This window comes from Magnolia sinica, chromosome 18 (assembly GCF_029962835.1).
Source record: "Magnolia sinica isolate HGM2019 chromosome 18, MsV1, whole genome shotgun sequence".
NCBI lineage: Eukaryota > Viridiplantae > Streptophyta > Magnoliopsida > Magnoliales > Magnoliaceae > Magnolia > Magnolia sinica.
Window position 1 is genome coordinate 54,198,037 of NC_080590.1, and position 9,580 is coordinate 54,207,616.

The 9,580-nt window shown below is 36.3% G+C and overlaps 2 protein-coding genes across 2 annotated transcripts; both read right to left on the reverse strand.

The window, feature by feature from the left end:
* Positions 1-1,917: 1,917 nt before the first annotated feature.
* On the reverse strand, positions 1,918-5,957 carry LOC131233492 (probable bifunctional methylthioribulose-1-phosphate dehydratase/enolase-phosphatase E1). The gene is made up of 4 exons (XM_058230212.1): positions 5,234-5,957; positions 3,104-3,826; positions 2,880-2,998; positions 1,918-2,126 (listed from the first exon to the last, which is right to left on the reverse strand). Exons 2-4 carry the CDS (start codon positions 3,217-3,219, stop codon positions 2,071-2,073), a joined length of 291 nt encoding a protein of 96 aa, XP_058086195.1. The 5' UTR covers positions 3,220-3,826; positions 5,234-5,957; the 3' UTR covers positions 1,918-2,070.
* LOC131233491 (uncharacterized) lies at positions 4,954-7,861 on the reverse strand. Its single transcript, XM_058230211.1, has 3 exons — positions 7,401-7,861; positions 6,462-6,530; positions 4,954-5,079 (listed from the first exon to the last, which is right to left on the reverse strand). Exons 1-3 carry the CDS (start codon positions 7,534-7,536, stop codon positions 4,964-4,966), a joined length of 321 nt encoding a protein of 106 aa, XP_058086194.1. The 5' UTR covers positions 7,537-7,861; the 3' UTR covers positions 4,954-4,963.
* Between the last annotated feature and the right edge of the window lie 1,719 nt (positions 7,862-9,580).

Genomic DNA, 9,580 nt, shown 5'->3' on the forward strand with positions numbered 1-9,580 from the left:
AAGACTCGTCGCAAATAAAAACGTTTTGCGACGAGTACTCATCGTCGCTAACAAACCCAAATTTACCACAGTTTTTTGCGGCGAGTGTGGCTTGTCGCCAATTTTGTTGCAAATAATAATTATTTGCGACGACTTAATAAATCATCGTTAAATATAGCTTATTTATGACGATTTTACACATCGCCATCACATATCATAAAACGTTGCTAAATATGAAAGTCGTTGCGAATAAGGACTTTTTACAACAAGTCTTCATCGTCACTAATAAACTCACACTTGTCGCAAAAGCTTTTTTGCTATGAGTGTTATTTGTCGCCAATTTTGTTACAAATACTAATTATTTGCGACGACCTAATAAATTGTCAATAAATATAGCTTATTGACAGCTACGGTCAATATCCGTAGCTACTGCCTACATTTAAAAAAAAATAATTTATAATCATTCATTCATTCAATCAATTACAATTACAATTACAATAATGTTGAAAATAGAAATCTTGGTGAGTCTATGTGCACTCGCATATGGCCAGGTGCATCCTTCATCCACCATAGATAGAAAATGGATGCAAGTATCAATAGTCCACCTGCACATCCAACAGTTATACCAATAACTTCTCCTATGTGTCTTTTATAATTATTCGAGGGTGAACCACCACTAGAGGACTCTGCAACATAAAAGCAAAGAATAAATCAATTGAATAAAGATGAAAATTAAATACAAGGAAAACATAGAATTCCCCTGATGTAAACTGAATTAATGCTCCAAACAGCACTACAAGAAAAGGGGACTTTAGCCTCAGTTCAAAATTGTGGCTAAAAAGGTTAAAAACTGAGGTTAAAGCCTTTAGCCTCAATTTTGTCTCAGTTATCCGAACCGAGGTTAAAACCCCCGTAACTAAAGGCTTTAGCCTCAGTTTTAACAACCGACGCTAAAATGACTTTTATAGCCTCGGTTCTTCAAGTGAAGCTAAAAGAACCTTTTTAGCTTTAGTTTTCTCGAAATGAAGCTAAATCAAAATTTTAGCCTCTATTGTTTCTAACTGAGACTAAATCCAAATTTTAACCTCAATTGCCTTCAATTGAAGCTAAATCTATTTTTAACCTCAGTTCTCAACAACTGAGGCTAAAGCCTTTAGCCACGGGAGTTGTAGTCACAATTTAGGTAACTGAGGCAAAATCGAGACTAAAGATGGATTTAGCCTTTGTTGGCATCAGACCATTGATTGAACAGTCGAAAATAAAATTTGTAAAATGTCCAAAATTCAATTCCAAGAAATGAACAGCTTAATTTTGCTAATTTTGGTTGGTCAGATTGATCAACTAGCTACTCAGGAACAAAGTTTAAAGTATCTTCCAAAACCAGTACGTATTGATACATACCAGTATCGTCCATAAACGATATGGTTGTATCGACCCGAAACAGCCCAATACAGGGCAATACAGAGCTGTATCGGTGGTGAACGATGCAATAACTGGTACACCAATTTTAAACCTTGCTGATCTTCTCTGTCGTCTTTCCATCAGAATTCAATCTGTCACTATCAAAAAGGCATCGCCTTGCTGACTTCTCTTGTTTGGCTGCAACACGCCTTGCTAACTTCTCTTGTTTGGCTACAACAGGAGACTAAAACAGGAGGAAAAAAAAAAAACTATAAAAATAAGTCTGAAATGAACAGCCAAACACAGCCTCACCTTTCCCCCCCAAAAAATAAATATAAAAAATCACACACATTCTCAAACAACAGACTTCTGACAACCCAATGCTTCATGTTGAGGTGTCTTCAGAAATGCATGGAATTCCATACTTTGCCAATACGTTTGCGGATTTTCAAAAATGTGTTGGTTTTGTGCATATGATGTTATGTTTCTGTACAATATATGGTGTCATAACAACTCAAGGAAAAGAGGAAAAAAAAGTTCAACCAATTTGCAAAGGTGCAAACCCATCAACAGCAAATTTTATTGGTTACTGGATAAATTCATACAGTAAATCTATAAATAAAGTCAATAGTTGGAAACATACATTATATAAACTCGGATTTCTGAGAAGGATTTAATGGTTTTAAATCCCTAGTTTTCTGGAAGAGGTCCATTTCCTGGATGGACCGAGATCATAACTTCCAAACCTGAAACATATAGATTGAAAAGGGTCTATTAGTAAAGAGAAAAGATTTACTCACAAGTCATTAGATGGTAGCAACTAGGAACTTCACCATTAAATACAAAAAGGATTCCATGGCAACTTAATTGGTAACATGTGATCATCCCTATTTAGGGTAAAATAATGTTAGATCAAACAAAAATTAAATGTCAAAAGCGGAAAAAGGCCATGCGCAATGTGGCCAAAATTTGCAACCTTATGCAAAAAAGATTCAACAAGGACCCCCTAATAGGGGTACAATTCAGGGGGGTTGGGTTGGGTTGGGTTGAGGGTCAAACCCGAGCGCAACCCGACATCAAGAGGATACAATCTACAGCCCAACCTAAATCCCAACCCAAGGTGCCCAACCCAAACCCAATTGCTCTGTCCTTGATCCAACCAGGCCCAAATACATGTGATTATTCCCAACCCGACCTAACCCAACCTGTATTTGCTCAACCTGAACCCGTCTAAATTTCAAATTGAATCAGCATTTTCCAACCCAAAATCAACCTGAGGACCTTGACAACCCAGCCAGACACAACCGGAATTAGGGTTGGGTCAATCAGGTTTGGGTGGACCCAAACCCAAGCTGCAGCCCCACCCTTTCTTATGAAATGCAAAATCTGCATTCATAAAGTAATACAAATGGTTCAAATGAAGGAAAAAAAAAAAAAAAAAAAAGCCTTTCTTATCCTCCTCTTATTTTTTCCTCTGGAGAAGCCACAGGCAGATCTACCAGCTGACTTTGCAGCCACAGCTTCTTGAACAACATCTGTCAGAAATAAGATCTCAGACGGCTTATCTACTCCCACAGACTGTGAGATCTCAAAATAACTGTGGGTTTCTTTTTTGTTTCTGCACATTAATAGAATAAATAAAGCAATCTAAATGCAGCAACAATAGAAATACACATACAGAACAAATGTGTATATTCTGATAGGGTGGACCAAGAAAACATACCCTATCATGGTATCAAAGAATCCACACAAATATTTTCTCAAATCCCCATACACTGTATTTCCGAAGATTAGCCTTTGACCCTCCCTACTACCACTAGAATATATATACGCCTGCATGACGATGAACAATCATGGTGACTAATCCCGTCAATGGAACTTCATTATACAATGGTTTGAGATTTTAAAAAAATAAAAAAATTAAAAATTAAAAGTTAAAAAACAGTCACCATGACTTTCTAGAAAATGCAAAATAAGTCTGCATTTGTATGCAAAAGTGAATTGAATTATGATCATTCGGTTCAATGACAATGTGAACAAAGTGAATAGGTCCTAGTATTCATAATAGGGAAGCAGCCATCAAATTGCACTTGTGTCCCACCAAGTCCAACTAGAAAGTAATGCAATCACAACTTGAACCCCAGACACAGCATGTGAATGCTAATGAAACTATGATTTGGATATTTCCACTTTATTGGATATTTGATAGCCATCCGCTCTCGAATGCACGACACCTGTTGGCTCATCTTTTGAGTAAAAGAAAGATAGAATTAGACTACCAAAGTTTAGCAACATTTTAAAAATGGTGGCGGCTCTTCACATGTGAACAAATGTACAGCTGTCCAGACCATCCAAAATTTGGGGCCCATCTTGGATGGAGCATATTTCTAATATCACACCAACCAAGCAATCCTAATCATCCAAGTAATGACTATCAAATGGATGGCTACTAGTAAAATAGTGGGTGATCCAAATTCAACGGGGAAAGTAAGATGGTTAATATTACTTTTCACAGTGCAAAGTTTCAGTTATATCTCTTCTTTACCTTCATCTCCAACCCTGTACTATTTGGAGTTCATTTCAGATTCTACGTAAGTCTAACAATGTAAATTCTTTTTTAATAGGTAATGAGAAAATAAGTCTGACAGATACTTACATATTAATATCTGTATTTTTTGCAGACTAATAAAATCAAGTTAAAACCATTGAAGTATTTATATTTGGTTAATTATAATACTTTGATGTTTATGTATGTGTTCATCTAGGAGCTTGCTAGTTGATAGACCCTTCCACTTCCTGACATTATTAGAACAGATGTTTCCCAAACCTTCACGGCAGTTGGACGAAACCATGGCAAGAACCAACGAAGTTATATGTTCACACACAGTCTAGTGGCCAGAGAGTTAAAGAATCAATAAGCTCACATATATCCACTATATCAACATTGTGGTTGGTTAGGATTCCCTGGACATTTCATCACAAGATCTTGCTATTAGGGGTTATGTCTCTGAAGTCCTAACTGGTAAGAGTTGGCCTAGTTCAATTTCCCTTAACAGATTGATCCCTTCTTTAGTTTGTGGATGTGGCTTCTATATTCATTATCCAAAATTCTACATGAAAACTGGTATATGATCATAATTTTGTCTCGCTTGTTGGAAGGGGATTCAACCACAACAGTAAAAACTGCAGAGAACTAAAGTGTATTGCAACAAACGACATGCAGAAATACATTTACCATTGACAGCTTCAGTATCAGAAACATTGGTCAAATTTTGAATGGAGAATGAAAAATTATAAATTAAACCATGGTTAATTTAATAACAAATGGCAACCAGCCACCTGTAAATGGGACTTGTCACTTGTAGATTTAAATTTGTAACTCACAAAACCATGTGAGCATTCAACAGACAATGAGAAACAAAGAAGGAATAATTGTAACCCACCTTTATTCTGCTTTAACCGTGTAATACAACTTAGGAAACCTATTACGTGAAGAAAATTAATAAAGAAAAGAACAACAAACCAGGTGAGGGAACCATAGAAGCATATTGGCCACGATCCATCACACCCATAGCAAAATCATTCACGTAACACTCTCCAAATAGCTTCCGTAGCGTTTGAAGGTCAGGCAAATCTGCACATCTTGCAGCAGCAAACAATAGAGTTGAGACTGCTTCCTTAATGTCATTGGGGCAATCCCTGAAATAACAAATTGGAAAACATACGTCAGATGATACAACCTGCTGAGCAAGCCATTCGCTCCGTTTATGCATCATATCAGTGTTGAAAGATGCATGTATTGCTTAACCAATGCTTGGAAAATGGGCATATACGTAGTATAGCATACAAGTACATGAAGTGGGAAATGGGCTAAAATGACTGAAGCCCGAACCAAGCACATGAGCCAAGAAAGTAAAAAAGGGTAAAAGGAAAAACCACATGAACTAGCAATCAGTTTAGCCAAAAAAAGTAAATGGATAATTGCCTGCTGCATCAATTTCAACAACAAATGAAGAACACAGACACACACCAAAGGTTCAAGTGTAAAATCCACCTCACGGTCTGCTCTTGAGGTGTGATCTGATCTGAAATAGTTCCTAGAGTTGTTACCTTGATAATTTGTAACTTCGTGTAAACCATAACAGATCATCCAATGTAGACTTTATAACATAAACTCGGCGACTCAGTATTTGGGCTAAATATCCCAAGGATATGCCAACTGTTTCACATGAAAAGTGTTTTTCATTTGTAAGTGGGTACTTCTCCAAATTCTAATTTCAAATGTCTCCTTTTGCTCCATAATGAAACTAATAATCTTTGCTTATATTCTTATACATGAGCATTTAATTTTTAATCTTTGCAACTATGTCAGCTATAATTTCTGTAAGTTGCAAAATGGATTCATTAAGTTGTGAAATTTTCTATTGGATTATGTGCTTGCACTTGAAATATAAAAATTTAAAAAAAAAAAAAAAAAAAAAAAAGCCATTCCTAACAGATCATTTTGTGGTCTTCTTTCTTTCACTTTATTCAAGCATTCATGCACATCTAAATCCGAATCCAATCAGAGAGGAAAGGACTCACGGTTCATTCAAAGGCGCAAATGACAGAATATAATGATGTGGTCCCACCATCCGTAGCAAGGAAGCACCACTGTTGTGTTCTTCTAAGTCCAATTCCAAAGAAGGCAATCAATTGCTTTCATTCTATCAGATTGGCAATAACAATTCAATTTGATTGTGCATCCAAACACACATCAAAGCTGTTATAAAAGAGAAATGACGACAAAAAATAACACCAGTTCATGGAGTCAGCAAAATGGGACGATGTTCATTTTACACAGCCATAAGCAATCAAAATGGGGCAAACCCTATAGCATTACCCATAGCATAATACAATGATTAAGTGAGATGAACTAAAGAAGTACACTGCATGAGTAATGGAAAATCAACAACTCTATACAGGAAAGAAAACGCAATATTCTATTAACATACAGAACAAATTTGCAGTCCAACACACTTCTTACAAAGTAATAGTAGATGAAAGTTGTATAATGAATGAAAGCATATCATGATGGTTACCCCAGGAAGCTAGCCAGCCAACACACCAAGAAAACCGATGGTGCCCACAACTGTGAAAAGAAAAGCTGCCTGCATCACTGAAAGATATCAAATTTATGGATGGTAGTTTAAAAGCAACCCCTGTGGAGGAGTGAAGCACACAGACCAGGTACCTCATCTAATGAAGACTTAGACATACAAGTGATGCTATGATGCTACAACTTCAATTATCACAGCAAGGCATATATGTTGTGAGCAGGAATGTAACTGGAAGAAGTAAATATTCTAAAACAATGCACAATATATCCAAATCATGGTTCAAAATATAAGCTGACACATCATATTTTAAAACTGGCATGATGCATTTTTTATTATATATATAACAGATCCATTCCATGATTAAATCAGTCAAAATTCATGATGCATTTTTTTAAATGGATCTCCAATCCACAATTAAATCAATCAAAATTCTTGGTGAAATGGGAGAGACTCAAAAGTGATTTTGTTAGCAACAACACAAAACATAGACAGACAACACCACAAAACAGTCAATCAACATAAAGGGACTAAAGCCAAAAGACTGTCGATGAAGCATTTTGCCAACTGAGCAAAGTTTGAAAAAAGATTTGATGAATATAGCAAGTTTCTAGACAACTAGGGAAACATGCATTCCTAATTAAAAATAGCTATCAGGTTGTCGGAAATATAACATGTAAGAAACATTCCCAAAGGAAGTACCATTTACTGTATCTCCTATTAGATTGAAGAACATGCAGCTATCTCAAAACCATGAGACTAGAACTTGACTTAATTCCTTATCAGAAATGGAATGTGAATTCATGAATGTATATTATAACCTAAAAAAGAACCAAGTAAAGATATTATGTGATTACATCGACAACGAAGTTGAGGCAAAAAACTGTAACTAACAACAAATAGAAATAAGAATGTAAGGTTTACCAGAAACACTCCGAAAATTAAAGTCAGAAAGTCCTTTTCCCACTGAATTTTGCCAAATTGCTTCTAAAGCTGGAATAATTGGAGATACATCTGTTCCACTAGCAAGGAAACCAAGCCTCGTGAAATCATTTTCCATCACAACATAGTCCTCATTTACCGCATGGACAACAACATCGATTAAAATTTGTTTATTTTGCTGGCACCAGAAAAGAAAAAGTTACCATTGGATACTCTGAATATATCTCATGAGATGCAATTGTAGCAAAAGATTATCCAAGGTAATGCAACCTTGGATAATCTGAATATCTACTGACAGATTAGGAAAGAAAAAGTTACCATTGGATACTTCGAATATATCTCATCGATCAAAATTTGTTTATTAGCAGTTCATTGTTATATTTGAGCTCAAACTTCCAACTTCTTCCTATTTTTCTTTAACTCTTATCAAATTAAGAACAACATAAGGTGTGTGTGTGTGTGTGTGTGACTCTGTGTGTGTGTGTGTGTGTGTGTGTGTGTGTGTGTGTGTCTGTGTGTGTGTGTGTGTGTGTGTGTGTGTGTGTGTGTGTGTGTGTATAAATATAAGCAAACAAACAAACAAAAGAATTCTACTGACAGATTAGAAAGACAAACAAGTACTCCTCTTCCTCTAATTTCATAAATTAACAGCACGCCCCAAATTTGTAAAGCAGAGAAACAACACTAATAAAAAGACAATAACCCATGTATACATCTTTAAAATGGCCAGCCAACTACTAAGACCTAACAAAAGCAGGCCAAGCAAAGAGCTTTGATTTACATGAAAGAAGAATCTTACTATATTCAACTACTTTCAAGAGCTGCCTGTTCATGTCACACCCCATTCAAGTTAGACTGCCATAACCTCACCATGCCTTTGTATTGGAACTGGAAGGGCTGAAAACTGGCGGAACAACCCCGGTTTTGAACGGTTATACTGGACCAGTCCAACCGAGTTAATGTGTTGACTCGGCTGAGTTAGAGGGCCGAGTCCAAGATTTAAGGTAAGCATTTTATAGGTTGTTTTCAATGTCTTAATCAACAGCTTTCAGGCCACTTCTTCCAAATGCCTATGAAAGACAAATTCATTTCATCCTCCTACATTGCCAAATCTCGACATTGTTACAATCAGGGGTTTTGGAATAAGAAAAGAGAGAAGAAAAGAGAAATCAATGACAAATGGAATGGATTTTGAAATAAAAACAGGGATTTCGAGAGAAACTCACCCACGACAGGAGAGATGTGCCTGAAATCCTTCAAAGATTCAGAGCTCACCCACCGGCGGAAGAAGAAAATGATAAACCAAGCAGAGGGAGAGGCAGAGGGCGTTGTTCGAAAGATGGATTTGGAAAGGCAGAGGGCGTCGTTCGGAAGAAGAAATCCCTGTTCTGAAATGGGATGTTACTTTCAAATCTGCAAATTATGAGTTTTCCACAATTTAACACATCAACTACATTAATAGCCATACATATAAGGGATCATTTACTGAATGATTAAAATATTTTTATGTAGGAAAAATATACATATTAACCATTAACAACTAGACCCATTATTTAAATGGTCTGGATAACTCTACATCATTTCCACTATTATTACAAATGAATCACCACTATTTTACATCAAACACAAAACTCATAAACTATATCTGTACAATATATAATGTCACTCGCTCTTTGGATCGGAAGGGGATTGCGTACTGAGCAACTTAGCGTACTGAGTAAACTCTATCAGGTTCACCATGATTTATGTATTTTATCCACTCCGTCCATCCATTTTATTAGATAAATATAGGGCTTGATCTCAAAAATGAAGCATATCCAACACTCGAATGGACCACACCACACGAAAAGTGTGAATTGAACATCTACCGTTGAAAAATTTTTGGGGGACACAAAAGTTTTGGATCCAGCTTATTTTAATGTTTTCCCTTCATCCATGTCCGTGTGATCTTATGAACAGGATGGCAAATAAACATCACTGTCGGGCCTGGCAAGGTTTCAACAGTGGAAATCATTATTCACACTGTTTCCTGTGGTATGATCCGCTTGATATTTGGATATGCTTCAATTTTGGGCTCAACCCTTAATTTATATGGAAAAACGGATGGACGACGTGGATAGACTACATACATTCATGGTGGGCCCAACTGAGTTTACTCAGTA

Excerpts from the sequence above, each read along its gene's own strand:
- LOC131233492 (XM_058230212.1), bottom strand. The coding sequence starts at position 3,219 with ATGCAGGCGTATATATATTCTAGTGGTAGTAGGGAGGGTCAAAGGCTA. Across the intron at positions 2,999-3,103 it reads TTCTTTGATACCATGATAGG|AAACAAAAAAGAAACCCACA; the intron begins GTATGTTTTCTT and ends ATTAATGTGCAG. Across the intron at positions 2,127-2,879 it reads TGTGGCTGCAAAGTCAGCTG|GTTTGGAAGTTATGATCTCG; the intron begins GTAGATCTGCCT and ends TATATGTTTCAG.
- LOC131233491 (XM_058230211.1), bottom strand. The coding sequence starts at position 7,536 with ATGGAAAATGATTTCACGAGGCTTGGTTTCCTTGCTAGTGGAACAGAT. Across the intron at positions 6,531-7,400 it reads TAATTTTCGGAGTGTTTCTG|GCAGCTTTTCTTTTCACAGT; the intron begins GTAAACCTTACA and ends TCAGTGATGCAG. Across the intron at positions 5,080-6,461 it reads TGGCTGGCTAGCTTCCTGGG|GGATTGCCCCAATGACATTA; the intron begins GTAACCATCATG and ends TTGTTATTTCAG.